This window comes from Megalops cyprinoides, chromosome 6 (assembly GCF_013368585.1).
Source record: "Megalops cyprinoides isolate fMegCyp1 chromosome 6, fMegCyp1.pri, whole genome shotgun sequence".
Lineage (NCBI taxonomy): Eukaryota > Metazoa > Chordata > Actinopteri > Elopiformes > Megalopidae > Megalops > Megalops cyprinoides.
In genome coordinates this window covers 2,238,670-2,260,220 of record NC_050588.1, presented here as the reverse complement: position 1 = coordinate 2,260,220, position 21,551 = coordinate 2,238,670, and the positions used below count along the sequence as shown (strand labels likewise).

The 21,551-nt window shown below is 41.5% G+C and overlaps 1 protein-coding gene across 1 annotated transcript; it reads right to left on the bottom strand.

The window, feature by feature from the left end:
• Positions 1-840: 840 nt before the first annotated feature.
• On the bottom strand, positions 841-16,019 carry faim2b (Fas apoptotic inhibitory molecule 2b). The gene is made up of 12 exons (XM_036532212.1): positions 15,745-16,019; positions 12,808-12,895; positions 12,602-12,702; positions 12,076-12,140; positions 11,721-11,774; positions 11,572-11,622; positions 11,420-11,459; positions 4,558-4,595; positions 3,786-3,873; positions 2,635-2,730; positions 2,330-2,383; positions 841-2,232 (listed from the first exon to the last, which is right to left on the bottom strand). Exons 1-12 carry the CDS (start codon positions 15,757-15,759, stop codon positions 2,083-2,085), a joined length of 840 nt encoding a protein of 279 aa, XP_036388105.1. The 5' UTR covers positions 15,760-16,019; the 3' UTR covers positions 841-2,082.
• Positions 16,020-21,551: the final 5,532 nt, after the last annotated feature.

Sequence of the window (21,551 nt, the reverse complement as noted above, 5' to 3'; positions counted from 1 at the left end):
CTGAACTTTGAGTTGCCAGACCTGTATACTAATTAACTGGAGCCACAAGGTACAAAACACATATTTTGTAAAGCATCTTCCATACCACTTATGCACAGCATTGCCATGAATGTCAAGTAATGCCAGTACACAGGCTGAGCTAAAAATGAGTTCACAACATTATTCTAAATTATATTTTCACTAATACAACTAAATTCATATTTCAGCTCCTAGTTTGCCATTGAACATTCACAGCTATGTTCTCCAAAACTTATGTCAATGCCACAAATTGAAGCAAAAACTAAAACTCATTTTGTAAACCCATGTAAAAAGTGCTGTTAAAAGTAATATTAATAGGTAGATTATTCACCCCTTTTCCATCCTGTGTAAATGGAACGTTTCTTGAATTGCAGGGGTTTGAAACATGGTCCAGCCAAAAACAATTTACTTCTGTGGACTGCTGATGAGACAGAAAGAGTCTGCATGCACACACACACACACACACACAGTACTCAACAACCATGCATAGGAGACTGTTTTAACACTGTGGCCAAGTTACAAGTACTATTATAACATAAACACTATAGTGACCAGTACAAAACTACTGTGCTCCACAAGCCCCGTCTCCTCACTGTTTCCCAATGTTATGACTACACTTGCCAGGATTCTTGTTTTTTGGATAAATTCCACATATCTTTTCAGGTATGTATTTTATCCATGTAGCATAGTGCAGCAGTGTGGCATAGTAGTAAGGCGCAGGGCTCATAACCAAAAGGTTCCTGGTTTGAGTACCTGCTGGGGTACTGCTGTTGGACCCTTGGGCAAGGTACTTAACCCACAATTGCCTCAGTAAATCTCCAGCTGTATAAATTGATAAAATTGTAAGTCACTGTAGGTAAGAGCACCCACTAAATGACAATGATGTAGTCTTACCAATCTGTGGGGTCTAGCATTAGCATTAGCACTTAAAGGCCACACTTCCTAGTGAACCATCTTATAATAAATTAGTCACTTATTTGGACCAATAATGGTGTTCTTCTGTGGAGAACAAGTATTTTGACTGGTTCACGAGTTCATAAGTTTGAGGCTTGCAAACTCGAAATTCAAGTAGGTTTAATGAAAATAAAATCCAGACGAGTGTAGTGGTAACCATATAATTTGTCCTTTTGTCAACAGTGGAATCTTTCAAAACAAAAATCTCAGATAAATCAAATGGCAAATCAATTTTGGCTCTGGCACTGTATGACATATTAAAACTCATGATGAGCCAATAGGGGTGAGCTATTGAGTTTGTGTCATTATTTATGAAATTGTGAGCAGCCACAGATAACTAGGCAATACGTCCGAGTTTACAGAATCTGTAAAATTCACAAACCGAAACAGGACAGAATTCAGGGAACAAACAAGATTACATGTTACAGAATGATACAGAACAGCTCGTCAACCTCTACCCATTACCTACATCAATGGCAACTACAACCCCAAAATGGCCCAATGGTATGTGGTTTTCTCAGCTGTAGTGATAACTAACACAGAATAAGCACAGCAGGGGACTAAAGTCCAGTTCACTTTGAAGTACAATATTGGATATTTTACAGCTCTCTTATAGTGAGCAGGTTTCTTTTCTGTCAATCTTCACTGCATGCTGGTGTTTATGGCTGCCTATGTTCAATGGACATGTCTGCCATTTGGGTATTGCTCCTTAGTAAACAGGGTTACTGAGATCTGGCCTTCACTGATGACACTCTTCCATGGACGGACACACATTTCAAACTTTGGTCGTATCAGAATGCTCTGACAGTTTGCAGAAACTGTGATGGGTATTCCAGACACAAACATTGAAAATACGCAGCCCTACATGTAATGACCTAAATCTGTGCTAGGGGGCAGTGTGGAGGCCAGAAGGGTCCAGCAGTTGTGGGTTAATCTGTGATTTCAGATGGTTCATTTTAAACAGAACATGTGTGTAGTCTGTAACGCACCCCCCCATCATGCAGGGTAACACAGGGGGGTGTGGTGGGGTGGGGGGTATAGCCAGGGCCAGGCTACATTACATCACAGACTGCGGTAAAGTGGGGTGAGCTTGAGGGGCCTGCCTGACGGTCACTCCCGGCCTGAGCCGAAGAGCTGGAGGAAGAAGGAGAAGATGTACACGATGTCCAGGTAGATGCTGAGCGTCGCAAAAATGTACTCCTCAGGGCTCATGGCGTATTGCCTGTTCCCCATCAGGAGCTGGGTGTCGAACGCTAGGAACTGTGGGAATGGGGGTGTGAAGAAGGAAGGATCTGTTCAGAAAACTCCAGACTGGACTGTTACATAATGAGACTTGTGACTCAGAAGTCTGACTCACCATGGTAAACAGTATGGCTCCCAGGGCCGCGTAGATGGCATGTAGCCAGGGCACCTGTAGCAGGAGACAGGTTTAACACAGTCAGGCCGCCATGGACCTAATGCTGGAAGTGACTGACTTGCAGGCTCAGACGAGGGATTAGGGCGGTCTTATTTTAAACACCATAAGCACACAGAAGGACCTAGAAATACCCAAACCCAAATCTGACCGTCAGTTTATCACTAACTGCAAGCTCTGTCCATTCCTGATCGCAATCCAAGGGCTTAGCCCACTTGTTTTACTGGGGGATTAAGAAGGTTACTCACGTATCCAAAGGGGACGACAATGGCCAGGACGATCCCGCAGAAGAACATAACCATGCACAAGATGAAGAGCACACCGTGGCAGGAGGTGACGTCAACCTGGGTGGAGACAGAGTAGAGGGTCACTCTTAGACGTGATCACCCGCAACACAGTCCCTCTCATACCTTCCCCATGCTCAACAATCCAGTGAGTCTCAGGGGGCGTTGCAGGGTCAGAGGCTCCAGCTCATGAGATTACTGCAGAGCAAGCAGCAGCATCTGTCTGTAAGACACTCTGATATCTGTCTATAAGAAAACCTGTGTTCCTTTTCCCTCCCTTTTTGATCTCACAACTGGCATGGGAAAGAAATCCTACCACCTGCGAAATCCTTTTACGGATAGACTGAACCATTTCATTACATCACTGTCATTTAGCAGCAAGGTAAAGTGCCTTGCCCAAGAGTACAACAGTAGTGTCCCAGTGGAGAATTGAGCCAGCAACCTTTCATTTACAAGCCCCGCTCTTTACCACTATACCTTATCCTGCCCACACTGAATCCCCCCAACCCCCCATGGCCCAAATCCATATGCATGTTTTTCACACCTACAACACACATCTGCTGTCTACACTGCAATTTTCTTTTTTGTGTGTTTCATTCCAGCTGTCAGGGTGTGATCCATATGCTCAGTTTAATCAGCTTTTTGTCGTAACCTGTACACCTGGCTGCACCTACCGCACCCGGTCTTACTTAGAAACACAACTTTAACCTCAGTGGGACTCTTCCCTGGTTAGATTAAAGGAATGGACACCCCACCCCCCCAAAAAAAATGACCCGTCTTCCTTGCAGAATCCCACATGGATATCCTGTCCTCAGTTTTTGTAACTTTGATGAAAGGTATCTTCCAAGCCCCTTCCAAAAGACAATGTGGGCTGCTGGGATAATTTCCGTAATTACAAATTGACTCACACATCTCTGCTTTGAAGAATATGAACTTCACACTGTAACTGCAAATGTATCTGAATTATTTTAGTTGTGCAATTCAAGTTTGAAAAACAAAGCCATAGAGGGGGCTTCCTTAAGCACAGAGGTTTAAAAGGTGTCAGGAGTTGAGCAGCAGTTTAGACACAGCTCAGAGCCTGCAGATGGAAGCTGGGGCAGGGTGGACCTCCTCACCTTGGTCTGGAAGCTGAAGACAGTGACTGACAGGCAAACCATGGCGGTGATGCCAAGGCACAGCACCACAGACTTGGTGTTGTAAAAGCTGAAGGGAGACAAGAGGCAGAGGTGCGTGTGAGACAGTGAGCAGGCACTGCGTCCAAATGCCCCTCATACACTGTTACGTGTCACACTACCACTACGTGGGTAGGGCTGGCTAAGCTAAAGTCCCAGAGGGCCATGGTCTGGCTGTGACTGAGGCGCTGACAAGTTCTTGTGAGTGTGTCAGTCTGAGTGACAGAGGCCCTCAGGGCGAGAGAGAGCCCCCAGCCTGGAGCAAAAGCATGAAGAAGCTGCAGCCTTTGAGGGCTGGTGTTGGAAGGCCCTGGCAAACAGCTGTTTCTTTTAGCCTGTCTGTGTTTGCTTAACTTCAAAATACTTACACACCCAACCCACCCACCACCACATTACGTAACTGTCTTCAGCACCATGTGGGAGTGATTGCTATGTTCTCTACAAGGCCTCTGTGGAACCAGCAAGGGCCCTTGTTTGCACTAGCGCCTAGCAACAGCTCTGCACTGGTGATGTGACAGACAGGGGAGGGGGGGGGGTTGGCTAGCACTAGCATGCATGTGAGAGAGTCATTTACCTGGACACAAAAGCCATCATGCTAGCCATGCTGATGGTCTGAGCGGGGCATGCAAACAGAGCAGACAGACACAGGCAACAGTGAGACCCAGAAGCGCACAGAGAGCAACAGACGCACGGGACAGTAGGGGGGGGACTCTACCTGGACAACATTCCTGTCATGTAGGAGAGGGACAGAGTCTGCAAAAGAAGAGCCTGTGGTTAATCCCAGGGGCATGCACCCACTCTGTGAGGTGTTTTGGCACTCGCTTTCCCACATGCCTTGGGTTTTAGGAACACAACAGCCATGATGCCAAACAAGCCCTGCAGAAGTCCCTTTCTTAGTCACCATTCAAAGCGAAACCCAAAGCTACTGTATCTGGCAGTCTGTCTGAGTCAGGGACTTTAGACCCAGAGACATCAGGGATTGGTGCATACAGTTAGAACTAGTGTGGCTCTAGCCTGGATGAGTTCCTGCTGTGTTTGTGGAGTGGTCTCTGTGCTATTACATTCAATAGGATAAAAATAAAAATTGGGGCTATTTACCTAGCTATTAAATAAGGTAGGTCTGATCTGCTCCTAAAGTTGAATCTTTTATTGCCATTAGGGGACAGAGAGGGAATTTTCCACTTTTTTCCCTCTGTCGAAGTGTTATCCAATGAGTTACAGTCAGGTCCATAAATATTTGGACCAAAAGTAATTGGACAATTGGCTACTCAGCTGTTCAATGGCCAGGTGTGTGTAATTCCCTCGTTATTTCATTTGCAAGGAGCAGATAAAAGGCCTAGAGTCCATTTCAAGTGTGGTATATTCATTTGGAATCTGGTGAGGTCATTGAGAATATGAAGTCCAAAGAGCTGTCACTATCAGTGAAGCAAGCCATCATTAGGCTGAAAAATCAAAACAAACCCATCAGAGAGATAGCAAAAACATTAGGTGTGGCCAAGTCATCGGTTTGGTACATTCTTAAAAAGAGAGAACACACTGGTGAGCTCAGCAATGCCAAAAGACCTGGAAGACCACGGAAAACAAGTGTGGTGGATGACAGACGAACCCTTTCCCTCGTCAAGAAAAACCCCTTCACAACAGTTGGCCAGATCAAGAAAACTCTCCAGGAGGTAGGTGTATCTGTGTCCAAGTCAACAATTAAGAGAAGACTTCACCTGAGGAATTACAGAGGTTTCACCACAAGGTGTAAACCATTGGTGAGTCTCAAAAACAGGAAGGCCAGATTCGAGTTTGCCAAGAAACATCTAAAAGAGCCTGTGCAGTTCTGGAACAACATCTTATGGACAGATGAGACAAAGATCAACTTGTACCAGAATGATGGAAAGAGAAGAGTATGGAGAAGGGAAGGAACTGCTCAAGATCCAAAGTATACCACCTCATCAGTGAAGCATGGTGGTGGTAGTGTAATGGTGTGGGCATGTATGGCTGCCAGTGGAACGGGATCTCTTATATTTATTGATGATGTGACTTCTGACAAGAGCAGCAGAATGAATTCTGAAGTGTTTTGGGCAATATTATCTGCTCATATTCAGCCAAATGCTTCAAAACTCATTGGACGGCACTTCACAATGCAGATGGACAATGACCCAAAGCATACTGCAAAAGCAAACAAAGAGTTTTTAAAGGCAAAAAAGTGGAATGTTCTGCAATGGCCAAGTCAATCACCTGACCTGAATCCGATTGAGCATGCATTTCACTTGCTTAAGACAAAACTGAAGGGAAAATTCCCAAAGAACAAGCAGGAACTGAAGACAGCTGCAGCGGAGGCCTGGCAGAGCATCACCAGGGACCAGAAACCCAGCGTCTGGTGATGTCCATGGGTTTGAGACTTCAGGCTGTCATTGACTGCAAAGGGTTTGCAACAAAGTATTAAAAAGTGACAATTTAATTTATGATTATGTTAGTTTGTCCAATTACTTTTGGTCCCTTAAAAAAGTGGAAGGCACATATAAAATGTGTTGTAATTCCTTCACCGTTCAACTGATTTAGATGTAAATACCCTTAAATTAAAGGTCAAAGTCTGCACTTAAAGCACATCTTGATTGTTTCATTTCAAATCCATTGTGGTATTGTACAGAGCTGGAATGCTGAAAATTGTGTCAATGTCCAAATATTTATGGACCTGACTGTAGCTCATTGGAAAACGCAGCTAATTCGGCTCTAGCCGACGAGAGGTTTTTTGTGGTTTTTCGCCGTCTCAGGAGCAAATCTTTAAATAAGTAAGCAGCACACTTAGCTAGCTAGCCGGTTCGCTTGTTTAATTTTTTCTACTATTTTTCAGCGTCAGATTTTAGGATATTCTGATTCTGGTTGTGTTAGCGCGTAAACGTAATGTAGCGTAAAACTGTAAACGTAGTTTTATTGTATTTAGGCTAAGTGGCATTTCTTGTGCTTGATTTCTGCCTTTGACTGTTCTGAGCCACCTCGGTGCTTTTAGCACTTTTTTTAGCTGGTTATTCTGTCTCGGCAGTAAATCTTTATTTAGAGAAAGCGTTTCAGTTAGGGGAAAAAATATGGCCAAAACTGTGCAAGAGCTGCCGGATGATCAGATTTCTGGAGGGAGACCTCCAGGAAGAGTTCATCTGCGACCGTTGCTGACTTATTGAGCACTTAGAGAACAAGATTCTTGATCTCGACGCCCAACTAGCTGGACTCCACAGTAATCCTGAATCGTTAGAGTTCCAGAAACTGATTAGTACGCCCTATAGAGAGATAGTGTGCTCACCCAAGCTGGGTAGGGGGGAAGATACAGACCAGATAGGGCGAGAGAGCTGGGTTACACTAGGGCGTAGGCGTAGAAAGGGGCACAAAATTCCAAGAGGGGCGGTATCTCCAGAGATTGCGGTGACCAACCGTTTCGTGCCACTGCAGGACGAGTTGGCCCATGATCCTGAGAGTGGGTGGACCGAAGAGCCCCAGGGGACCCAGGTGGCCTCATCCTCCAAGAAAAGGGAGTTAGTAATAGTGGGGGACTCAATCATTAGAGGGGTAGATAGCATAGTGTGTTCACGCAACAAGGAGTCTCGCATGGTCTGTTGCCTGCCTGGTGCCCAGGTTGGAGACCTCCTGGAGTGTGCGGACAAGTTCCTGGCCAGAGTGGGGGAGGATGCAATGGTCATGGTCCATGTTGGAACCAATGACAGGAAAGGGTAGGTTCGGGGTTCTGCAAGAAAAATTTATTGAGCTAGCGGGGAAGATTAGGAGCAGAACCTCCACTGAACCTCCTTCTCTGGAATTCTACCAGTACCACGTGCAAGCAAAGGGAAGCAAGCCTTTATATGGAGGTTTAACACGTGGCTACAAACCTGGTGTAGGAAAGAGGGGTACAGGTTTATGGGGCACTGGGACTCCTTTTGGAACAGGGGTGACCTGTACAAGTGGTAAGGAAATGATGCTTGTAAATCAGTCAGAACAGCACTGTAATAGAGGTGGTTCTGAGCAGCTGGGGGCAGGAGTGAAGGGCAAGAAATGCACATGTGGTACCCTGAAATTGCTCTGTTTAAATGCTACAAGCATAAAAAATAAAATTTTGGATCTGGAAACCGCGATGAGTAATAGTAATTATGATGTTGTTGGGATTACAGGGACGTGGCTTGGTGCAGGGGATGGGGATGAGTATAACGTAGAGGGATACAAGCTGCTAAGAAAAGATAGAATCAATAGAAGAGGAGGAGGCGTAGCTCTATGTAAAGGATAATCTTAATATTCAGGAAATACCAGGAATGGAGCCCGTTGGTGTTAGTGAAGACATATGGATTAAAATAGTGGGGGAAAGTGAAAAAGGTCTGAATGTTGGAGTATGCTATAGGCCACCAGCCTCAGACAGCAGTGTCAATAGTATGCTCTTTGATAACATTAAACTAGCATGTCAGGAGGGTGAGACAATAGTAATGGGGGACTTCAATTACCCTTCAATTAATTGGGAAGCTGTGTCAGGTCAAGGTAAATGTGAGGAAGAGTTTTTGGATGTTGTAAATGACTGTTTTTTGATACAGTCTGTTACTCAACCCACGAGAGAGAACACAATCCCAGATCTGGTTCTGTGTAATAATCCTGATAGAATCGGCAGTATTAGGTAGGGGAACCACTCGGTACAAGTGACCATAGTTCAATTATATGTGAAGTTTTTTGGCAAGTTAAGTCTGCATTCTCCAATGCTAGAGTATTCAACTTTAGACAAGCTGACTTTATTAAGATGTGTGATTATACAAGGAATATAGACTGGGTACCTCTTCTAGGTGGTAAAACTGTCAAAGAAATGTGCTGCATATTTAAAACGATTATTCTGGATGTACAGCGTAAATTCATTCCGCAAGTGATAAAAGGGAAGCTGAAAAAGAAGCATCCACAGTAGATGAATAAGTCGCTATGGAACAGTTTGAAACAAAAAAGGAAATTATTTAGAAAATACAAGTTGGAGAGCTCGGATAGTAATAAGATTGAATACAGTAATATAAGAGCTCAAGTTAAGAAAAAAATAAGGGAAGCTAAAAGGTGTTTTGAAAGACAGATTGCACGAGATGCAAAGAGCAACTCTAAATGCTTTTTTCAATATTACGGTCGAAAACGGATAGTTAAGGATGAAATAAGAGGTATAAAAAATAAGGATGGAGTTATGGTTTACAATAACAAAGCTATTGCTGATACACTAAGCAGTTACTTTGTGGAGAATTTCACGAGTGAAGTGTTTTCGCGTATGCCTTCAGGTGCAGTCAGTTCTCAGAGACTTATGGAGGAAATTGATTTAAATGATGCAGAAGTACTAGATAAACTTCAAAAACTTAAAACAAATAAGGCAGCAGGCCCTGATGGGATATATCCAAGAATTCTCAGAGAACTAGCAGAGGTGGTTTACAAGCCTCTGATAGTTATTTTTAAGCAATCCCTTAAAACTGGAGAAATTCCAAATGACTGGAAACATGGCAGTGTAGTACCTATCTACAAGAAAGGAGACCGGACTGATCCAGGAAATTATAGGCCTGTCAGCTTAACTTGTATCGCATGCAAAATACTGGAATCCATCATTAGGGATAATTTGGAATTATTCCTGGAATGAAATGGTGTCTTAAATGATAGCCAACACGGTTTTCGCAGAGGGAGGTCATGCTTAACAAACCTCCTGGACTTCTTTGAGAAAGCTACAGCATGTCAGGACTCAAACCAAGCTTATGATATTATCTATTTAGACTTTCAAAAGGCATTTGACAAAGTTCCGCATGAGAGGCTCATATTGAAAATGAAATCTGCAGGAATTGCAGGAGCTATCACCGAGTGGGTTTGAAGTTGGTTGTCTAATAGAAAGCACTGGCAGACTGTAACTGTGGGAAGAATTGTATCAGAGCAGGGTCCTGTACGAAGTGGAGTCCCGCAGGCATCAGTGTTGGGGCCTTTGCTATTCCTTATATACATAAATGATCTTGATGCAGAGGTTAGTAGTAAAATAGTAAAATTTGCAGATGACACAAAACTAGGGGGTCTAGCCAACAGTATAGAATCAACTAAGGTAATACAGGAAGACCTAAACAGCATCCAAATGTGGGCAGATACCTGGCAGATGACATTCAATTTAGATAAATGTAAAGTCTTGCATGTGGGAAATAAGAACCTTAGACAAGACTACTTCATGGGTGGAAAAAAAACTATAATGTGCTCAATTTGAAAAAGACTTGGGATTAATAGTTGACCCAAGCTTAACAGGATCTAGGCAGTGTGCTGTAGTGGTAAAAAAGGCCAACAGGATGCTGGGATATATAGCCAAAAGTATTGAGTACAAATCTAAAGAGGTTACAGAAATTATACAATGCCTTAGTCAGACCTCACTTGGAATACTGTGTGCAGTTCTGGGCACCGCACTATAAAAAAGATATGGAAGCTCTTGAAAAGGTTCAGAGAAGGGCAACTAAATTAGTTCCTGGCATGAAATATAAAAGCTACGAGGAAAGACTCAAGTTACTTAACCTATTTAGACTAAGCGAGAGGAGGCTTAGGGGTTATTTAATTGAGATATTTAAATTTATAAAAGGAATCAATAAGGTTAACTATAATAGATTTTTTAGGGTGAGTTCAGTCTGTAAAACAAGAGGACATAAATGGAAACTAGTTAAGAGTAAGTTCCACACTGATATAAGGAAATATTATTTTACACAAAGAGTTATCAATACATGGAATAGGTTGCCAGGTCATGTAGTTGAGGCAGAGACCCTTGCTGTGTTCAAGTCTAGACTTGATGCAGTTTTGGATACTCTTTAATTAAGAAATGGCGAGCTTAGTTGGGCCGAATGGCCTGTTCTCGTCATCATATGTTCTTATGTTCTTATGTCTGTGCACAGAGGTCAGGGACCACTATATTCCAGCTAAAATTTTAAAAGACCACAACACAATTACTTCCTCCAATACAGAAATAGCACTACAGAATCATTTCCTGTAATACAGAAGTGCCACTCCATTCACTTCCTGTTTTCCATTTGCTCCCATACCACCCTAGTGTGATTACTGAGAGCCATGACCATGGGGAACAGCATCAACAACACCAGCATGAAGGAGCAGCATCTCTATGAACAGGTCCTGAAATCTATTTCCTTTGAATTTATTTATTATTATCATATACGTAAGTGAAGCGCTAACAGAGGGGTTCTTATATAACTATAAAAATATAAATATAATATAATAATATAAAATATAATATATAATATATAATATATATAATATATATATATATATATATATATATATATATATATATATATATATATATATATATTTATATATAATATAAAAATATAATATTTTTCAAGTACTGCATTCTATCATTAATGGCATCTGATCCAGTTATGAAACTGTGTTTTCTTCTGACCCAGTATTCCACTACACCCCTGCATGTGTCTCAGATGACTGATGACTGATGGCAGATGACTGGAGACAGTGGAAAAACCACAGGAGCACTTCTAACATAGTGTGCTTCTCTGGACTCCACCCACAAGCCCCACCCACAGAAATGCCACAATCCTGATACTCACGAAGATGGCCAGCAGGATCAGATTCCATGGAAACTGCCTCCTGGAACAGAGTAGGAGGTGGTGAGGGTTAGTGCAGCAGATGGTGACCTCGTCTACAACAGCCATATGAATAATGTCAGCGTTTCGCATTCACAGGGGTGGCTGACACCCACCTTGGTGCAGTGCAGCACGAAAGAGTCAGGTAGGTGCCGAAAAACACAACGCTTATGGAAAAAAAACACATGGGGAGCCACATCAGTCATACTCATCAACCATTATACAGCACCATCATGGCTATAATAACAGAGAAGTGTGAACTTACTAGGATGCCCAGTACCATCCCGGGTGAGATTGAATGTAGATCCTAACTGGGTCACTGCAGGGGAGAGAGGGCAATGTCATGGTCTTATACAGTACAGTATGTAGTATTTACTATGGACACAGTACAGTGCACAATATTCACTACAGCCACACAGCACATTGTGCAATTTTCACTGCAGATACATAGTACAGTACATAATATTCACTTACAGATGCAGAGTACAGTGCGCAGCATTCACTACAGACACAGCATAGTGTGCAGTATTCACCAGACACACTGCACAGTGTGCAGTACTTAGTACAGACCCACAGCACAGTACACAGTATTGAGTGTAGACACACAAAGGAGATCCTACCAGAATGTAAACAGAGCCACGATAGCCACAGTGACAAACAGCTGGATCATCAAAATAGCATACACCTGCAGGAAGGCATAGACATTTATGAGCAGCTCTCTCTCTCTCTCTCTGTCACACACACACACACACTCACACACACAGTTGACACACCTAAAAAATCATACTGACAATGCATCTGTACCAGGGTTTCATACTGTTCACACGTTTAGGCTTCAGTATAAAAGTCATTAAAAAGGGATCAAGACTCAGCACACTTGTCTTAAATTTGACATAAGATTAAAAGTGTCAGGTCTCCTCTTCATGAGCATAGTATGGCAAGATCAGCATTCACCAAAACAAATGAGGGGAGCTGCATTTATTTTGGACAAAGTCACACTGGCATTTCATTGGGTAGAGGCCTGTGTGACACACACTAGGGAGGGGCTGTTTATTAACAGAGGAGCAAGACCATTAAATGCTGCCAATCTGTGCACTCTCTGCCCCTCCGAGACCCGAGGAACAGCTGCTGTCTCTCACACAGCACCTTGCGGATGAAGATCCGTCGTATGTTCTTGTCATCCCAGGTGAACTCTGTCAGCATCTCACCATCACCTAGGTAACTCCCACTGTAGCTGGGGCTGGAGCCTGCAGAGAGAGGAGATGGAGCCATGAGATGCAGGCATGCAAGCCCAGATAGACCGTGTGGAGCAAATGGGTACAGGTGAGGTTGGGGTATCTCAGTCTTGTTACCTGCAGTTGCTTCCTCATAGCTGGGTGGGGCAGGTGGCATAGCCCCACCCCCTTGTGCTCCATTGGTTGTCTTGTTTGTCACAGAGATCTGTAAATGCATGAAACAGTCACCTTCCTTGTAACCTGGTAATGACATTATAATGAAAGCCCTGTGCTGTCTTGTCCCACAAGAAAATATCTGCTAAGGGCTGCCCATCTGTGCACTGCAGTCTTTATACTGTGCAACTGCAAAATTCCATCCACGATATGGCTAGTTAGTTATTATCACCCTTAATATCAACTAGATGTTACTCTATGCTGTTATAATTGGTTTAATGAACCATATTTCTGTCAAAGTCACAGTTTATTTCACATATTTCCTGACGATTTCACGGGTAAAATATGAGGAAATGTGTTCCTGTTCATTCTAGGTACTGTCACAATTATGGCATCATTGTTGTATTTATCGTTTCTTTTTTGTAACGGGTTTTCGTTAAGTTTGGCAGTAGCCTATGGAGCGTCCATCTCATAAACGATTGCAGCTTTGGTAAAATATAGCCGGGTCTTTATTTTTGTGGTATTCTTAACACTTTTCTCGGATTTATCCAAATACTTCGACAATTTTTAGTTATCCTTTTCACACGCGCAGACGCGCACGGTTTCACGCCCACAGAGAGGTGATATACAGCATATAATCTCCACCTAGTGGTTGTAGGATGTGATTAATAAAGGACAGAAAGTAATTTACCCTCAAAAATAAACGAACAAACAAACAAAACCATTACTAAGTGAGAAGACAAATTGTCCACATCCGCCACGATGGTCTGCCTCACAAATCAGAAACATAAAGACGCCTTTACCGCCTTTACCCTGACGCTCATTGCGCCGTTTGAAGTTGTTGAAGTTTGCCGTTTGAAGGTGTATCGTATTAGTTGCCCTATAGGCTGTAATTGTACAAATCTAATAGTACTGTGTCCTCAAACAGACCTTGCTCTCAGCTGAGAACTGTCTCATTGTGGAACTGTACACATCCTGTCCCCGTACTGTCGCTTGCTGTATGCACTTTCGTAAGTCGCTTTGGATAAAAGCGTCTGCTAAATAAATAAATGTAAATGTAAATGTAAAAATAAACCACACGCTGAAACAGGAGTTTTCTCCACTAATGGCAAAGCGCCAGCAATTAAACCTGACTAGTGCCTCTGTCAGGGTTTAACTGCTCAGGCATAAAAGGAATAAAATAGTCACCGATTTATGTTGTAAACAAACATTATGTTTGAGTTCCAGAGAGCTTAATGATACATTCTAGGGTTTGGGAGCTTTTGAACATGCATGCTATCCTTTCCATCAGGGAAATCGGAGGGTTCTGCAGCATTCCACCAGTGGCCACAAACATGACATAAAAGTTTAGTGAAGACTCCTGCAGTGATCCGCGTTCAAATAGGATTAACAATCTTAAGAATACACTGTATCCTATCAACACTAATCCTGCTTTTCTCGTCATTCATTTTTTGACAAGGCAAGTAGCAGTGGAATGTTCAGTGAGAACTTAATCTCGAATTTGCAGGGAACACTAACCGTGTGAATGGTCAACTGGCAAACATGGATGTAATCGAGACACGAACCCAAATGTAATTTTCGATAATAAAACTGAGTATATCTAAAACACTCAGCACTGTAAGTTCTGCCAACTCATGCCTATCCGTCTGAAAAGCTGGGAAAAAAAACAGAGACCAGCTCATTATACTTCTGTATTAATCAGTCTGGGGAAAGGGTATGCAAGTAGAAACTGCAGTATGTTTCCGTGACTTTTCCATTACATTTTAGAGGCAAACTTTAAAGGATTTTGGATTTTTATTAGTGTAGCGACAGAGTTAATGCAAGGCAGCAAGTTTGTCAGAAATACCAGAACACTGACATGGCAGCAAATTACATCAAATCAGTGAGATAGCAAGGAAGAGGGGCATATTTCACTCATTGTGAAAGAATGACGTTTTCTTAGATTTGGGCCAACTTCCATGCCATCAAGCACAGGGGGATATTTGATCGCTGTCCATTTCTGTGGCTTTCAAGGTAAGAAAAATATTTTTAAAGTATTTTACCCGAGTTCATAACAGCGATAGCCAGGACACACTCATTCACCTAAGGCCATCAGAAGCAAATATTTTGATAGTGAACTCACACATTTGAAAGGCGATGTAATGGTCAAGCTCTTTGCAAAATATGTTAGAATATTTGGAATGTAAAATACTGAAGTTTGAATTATTTTTCATCTGGTGAATTGTTTACCTTACATTGATTTCAGCCTGACGCTTTGGTGATGTCATATTAAAAAGCAACGAGTGAATCATGACTGTTTTTATTATTATTTATTATTATTTTATTATTGTTTTTTATACGGTGTTTACGCAAATAATATTGCACCTCCTTCTAGCATGGCCTGAAAATGTTCAATGTAGAGACGGAACAGCATCAACAGTAATTGTCAGCATTACAGTAATTCACATCGGATAAAGCACAGTCGTAGGAATCACAGAAAATGGTAAAACAGGGGTACTACCTGAAAAACGCAGAAACCTCAATTAACATTAAGTTCATAGTAATCCAAAAACGCATCTACACAATATGCCTGAACACGACACATTCAGTTGGTTTTGATCGGTACAGATTCTAGTCGTTATGCATCAGTAGAGCTGTTGAGAATTTTCCATTGCGACTGCTCAGTGACAACGCACATCCAGCTCTAGTATCCTCTTGACACCAAAGATGGAGGAACAAGATGTCAATCTGGTTAATGACCCGGGGAAAAGACACGGGCGCAATATATAAATCAGGAGAGGATCCCCTGCGCAAAGCATGCACGTCCAAAGTCTGTCTTCTTGTAATCCAGGCAGCACTAGAAGTCTGTCTTCAAGCATGTCACTTTGAAATCCAACCTAAAGAAAAGACGCTTAACGTTACCTTCCCCTGCGTCATGACTGCGTCTCAGGAGTCTGCTGTCGCCGTCGAGTGTTCTTCCTTCTTCAGATAACAGAGCTCCTTTGTGCTTTGCTTTTCGACCCCTTTAGTCCTCGATGTAAACAGTACGAGAGAGAATTGCGGTCTAGCTGCTCTTTGATGTCTAATGTAAGAAGCCCTCTGTCTCTGGCACAGATTAAAGGGAGGCTTTATACCGCAGCAAGCAGGCTAATCCTTTACCAGAGCAACTCTCTCCGCTACTCCCCTCCCTTACTGTAAAAAGGACATTCTAGCAACATCCAGGTGAGGCGGCAGCGCTGATAGAAGCTTGGATTGTACCACCTTATTGGGCAAGATAGGGGTACCGTTTTTGTCCACGTGACCGCGACCAGTGATGCAACGGTTGCGCTTGATGTTCAGGATTTATCATGCTGCAGAACGGAGGAGAGGGAGAGCCAATAGGGAAGCTGGGAGAGCACATGAACACATTTTACGTAATATAACTAGCTGACTGCATAAAGCTTAACAGTTAAAGTTTGGCCAAGGATATGTTCATGTACAGTGGACTGATGGCATCCATAGCCCCATATCTCCTTCAGACTCTCAACACCTATGCAGAGCATGACGTTTTCAAAACATGAACCACACTCGTAACATCCACACTCGTAACCCCCCCCCACTAATTCCCAATACATTAACTTCTCTAAATGAGTAAACACATTTTTTGTAGTCGTGTCACAACAACCGGCAAATTTAGAATAAAAGTTTAATTTGGAAACGGAATATCGTTCTCCCTGATCACATTTTATGAGCGCGCCACTCTCACTGATTGGATCATTATCGAAAAAACACGCAAGAACAATCAACTTGAACCTAAGCCTTAAACATGCACCCGCTCCCCGGGAAAAAAAAAAAAAAAAAAAAAAACAGACACTAGATCGTTTTTTGGAGTAAAGGCTAAGTATGGTAGATGATAGTGATAGGTGTGTGTGGATTTATTTAGCGACCAGCTTCACGTTATTCATCTTTTGAATAATTTGACAATAGCGACTGTAGCCTAGGCTATTAGCTAGCTAGTTTCTGTACTGTTGAAACTACTCTACATTAAATAAAAACAGATTTCAGGATACGTTGAATTCACGTTAAACGACGACCGCAAGCACAGTAAACCCATTAAACAGGTTTTTATTTTCGAAGATAATGACTTTCGCTCGTTGACACAGCAGAATAACTGGGACGACACACCTAGCTACAACAGTCGTTTAAAAAGCACTGGGGTAAAAAAATAAATAAATAAATATAAAAAACATTGAGTTCACGAGGTAACCGCCTTTGCAAATCAAGGACGTAGGAAGCATTCTGGGCTACTCGCCGCACGCTATTTTCAGTATCAAATTCTCTAAAGCCTACTACTGAAAGGTATTCTGTTTGACTATGTCGTAAATTTTCAAATATAACGTTAGCTTGTTACGTATTTCGCTGATCGTTAATGAACAAGCTAACGTTAGCTAGCCAGCTGTTTTGTCACTAACATATTGCTGAGGTAAAGTTAGTATCAGCTAGCTAGCTACCTAGTAATACCGGTGGGAGAATTATGTGATCAACTTTATGAAGAAAACATCACCACAGTATTCAGTCGACATTTTAATTTTTAGAAACTGCAGACGAATAAAAGTTTTAATTAAGTTAAACAAAAAAAAAAAAAAAACGTACACACAGTACACACCTGTCTGCTGTGTGTAGCCCATATTTGGCAGTCTTCTGCTGTGATTGGATGGCATGCACCATTCATTACATCAAAATGTGACATTACATCAAAGTGTGACACTTGGTTATGTGGATTAGTGTCATACACTTTCCATCTCCACGAGGAAAATAACTCTTATATAGGCCTAATGAGACATATCCTAATGTTGGGTGACACACCTTCATGTTGGACAAACACTGCCGCAGATGTGCAGCTCCTATGTCCAGATGAGTTTAGTAGTAACAGAGGTGTGCAGCTCTTTTTGAAAGCACTTAAGCGGTGTTTACATGCACATACCTTCTTATTTCAAGCCATCCTGATATTGTTTTATTCTTCAATCAAGATATATGCTCCTTTAAGGATGGGGATTATGTATACAGACAAAAAATTCATAGCAAGTTGTGTCCCCCCAATATCAAACTTTCTCCTACGCCCTTGCTTAGAAGCAATATTTATCTTTACAAATGGGCTGGAATGACATCACATGGGAGAGCAGATGTTCAAGAACTATAATCCCATCATGAGGATGGTGACTCAAAATCCCTATATCTTATTAGAGCATAGCTTTCTCATCATGTTGAATGGATATGTGCTGATAGCTGTGCTTGCCCTGTAAAGAAGACCGCTCATTTCATCTTCCATCTTCTCATCTGAGACCAGCATGCAATAACTAAGTGGGTATATAAGCAGTTAGCATATGAGGCATTACCAGTCCATTTCAGAAAGGTCATAGATCATGCTGATTGTTCCTTTGGTGTGGTTTGCCTTTCTGAGAAATGATTACAGTCAACAGTTGGGTGCTTCTCCGATGAGCCTGAGAGCTTCTCTGAGTGTATTCCATAAGCAGGGATTGTTTTTAACTCAAATAAAAAGGAGGAGTACCACCAAAAAAGTGTCTCTTTACCTGTTCAATTATGTGGGGCTGCTACATTTACCTGCACTTTGCTTTCAATATCAATAAATCTAAAAATGCAAATTCATATCCTCTGATTTCATAGGTGAGTCCCAGTAAAGAAAGTATTTCATTTTGAGCTTTTTAAAAACATTTTCAACAGCCATTCGTTGTAACAGGAAATTATCACAATCAGGTGTCAAATACTGGAATCGAATTATTGTAGTTCTGCCTTAAGTCACTTGATAGTAAGATTCTAACCCCACAAGGGAGAGACTAGAAGGATATCTATGATGATAATGTGACTAGCATAGAGCAGAAGCCAAAGGAGAGGGGGAAAGTGATGTTACCCAAATTTAAACCATATGCACATTTATGGGTTGGCTCTGTTTGAGTGATCATAAATAACTATGTGACAATCTACATGAAGCTGAAATATGAAAAAGAAAAGAAATGAAGAATTCAATGATTTTGAAAACATCCATTATGGGTGTATGGCTGCTACTCAGAAACAAACTTTCCCCATAGGTAAACGTGAGGATTTCACCAAAATCAAAAGGGGGAGTCTGGTAATGATGTAATACAATGAAATGATGAATGAAATTATGCCATACAGAATAGTCCATGGATGCTGTACTGGTTGTCCAACAACCAGTTAGGAAGATTGCTTTTGTAACAATAGTTTTGTAATGCAGATAGGGGCTTTAATGGGGTTTAAGGCTTAGGAATTTTAGGAAACCCTGAGCTTCTTAACCGTCAAAGAGGCTTGCTGCTTAGGTAAGGCACTTCAAAAAATTGCATTGTCCTCAGCATTGAACCATTGAGAAGAGACTGGAAGAATTGGTATTTGTAATTGCAACTTGCTACTCGCTAATGCTAATGATAGTTTTATGGCAGATTTTGCATTTAACTGTAGAGCAATTAAGGGACGTTGTTAGAAAATGTTCTGTCTGTTAGGGTACGCATTTATATATATTATACTGGAAAATTTCATCTGTGTTGCTCATCTCTAGAAGGTCTAAATGCAGTTACAAAGTTGCTGTAATGTTACATTTACATTGGTTTAAAATGGCTTCTTTCTCAAGTAATGAGTGTAACTATCACACAGGCATCTAAGCCTTGTATTATGCAAGGCAGATGCGACTCCTGCTGCAGTGAAAGTGCTGCAGTTGGTATGCTAACACTGTCTAGTGGTAAAGATATGTATTAGCTATGCTTGATGCAGTAAGAGTATCTCACGAGTGCAGAGCGCAGGCTTTGAAGCTGATGATGGAACAGCTGGAGGGGTTACTTGATTCAAAATAGATAAAAATAGTAATAATTAAAAAACTGTAATATTAGACTTACAAATACTATCCAAAATCAAGTAATGTGACATAATGCAAATGATTACTCACATCCTCACTATAGATGTGGCCACTTAAACAAACCTTAAAACAATTTAATATGAAATGTTTTTTGCACCATTACTTTAATAAAGTAATTGTCAGAGATTTAAATTTTTGCTGTATATTTCTTTCACTACAGTTCTCATGCCATTTCTAGCTGGATATGCTGTCTAAAACACAGAATCAGAAGTTCAAAACTGAATCAAGCCTATATTCAGACATTTGTGAACAAGGGGGTTACATATTGAATTATTCCATAAAACACAGATTACACTCAACTGTTTATTTTTGGATATCAAATACTGAAACCAGATTATGACATAAATATTGGCGGTAGTGTGGCGTAGTGGTGATGAGCAGAACTTGTGTTCAAAAAGTTTCCAGTTTGATATCCTGCTGGGACACTACTGCTGTACCCTGGGGCAAAGTACTAGAAACAGGACAGGTACGTGACACCGGCCTGTGGCATAGTCGGTATAGGCGAATGCTAGGGGCCATCAATAGGGGCGCCCCAAAAGAGGGAAGAAAAAAAATCTAAATTTTTAACTTTTACTATTTTTTACTAATACTATTTTAATACTATTATTTCGAAATATTACCAAAACAAAACAAAAAAACACTACAACATAACTACATAGTCTCTTTCCTGGGTTGCCCGCAGCATCACCCCGGCTCGTCAACCTGATTGTGGGGGATGGGCGAGTTATCTGTAACTAGTGAGTGACACTGACCGTGAAACGTGATACCATTAACATCAGTAGCGTAATTCAAATATATATATCATGTCAAAAAGACCAAAGCCCTCTGGTGCCCAGGGAAGAAAAAGAAGAAAAGAGGAGGAAAAACGGGAAGCAGACAAAGGTAATGTGATGAATGAATAGTTTACCTATTGCATAGTAGTTATCGTTGGAGCAGAGTGTTACTAGCTTACTTTGGACAATAGTAACGTTCGCTAATTTAACAAATAGTTAATAAGTAAGTTAGGTAAGTTAACGTCAGTTAGTCCCACCGTAAATTCATCAGGGAAAGTTGGAAAGACTATTCATGTGTTTGGAGAATAATATACAACATAATTTTGAGAAATACACTTTTAAGTGTGCTGCCACGAACCATCCACTGTCTGCCTCAAGAAACCAGGCATACATTTTATTGACATTTTAGTCTAGTTAGCTAACGTTAGCCCTGCTTGTGATAGTCACGTAAAATGCTTTTTCCTTTTGCATCCCCTTTTGTAATTAATAGTTGTAAGTAGCGCTGGGCGATAAAACGATAACAATAATTATCGCGTTATAATTTTACTCGATAGAAATACAGCAAATGTTTCCATGCTTAGATGGCATGCACAGAAATGAATCACGAACTGCCAATCATGTCGCAGAAATAGAGGTATGCATGCAGCATTTGAAACAATATCACACGTTAGAACATGCAAAAAGTAAGAAATTACAGTCCCAAACAAGTGTTGTTAGTGGACCCTCGACAAGCACCAGGCCAGTACCCAGTGTGACTACCTAGCAGCAAACGGTGTCAGCATTTTCTTTCGTGCCTCACGACAAAAAAAAGACACAAAGACATCACAAATGCAATTGCATAAAGACATGCTTCCCATTAGCACTGTCGAAAATGAGGGATTCAAGAAATTTATCAGGTGTCACAGGGCAGCTTTAAAACCTGAGACTGTAGACAGACTTGTCTTTCTTGCCCGTAACTTGAAGGGTAATGGCTTTGCTTGTTTAAAACTTGTACAGAAGATACTGACCACAGTTGAGATTTTTCTTTTGTC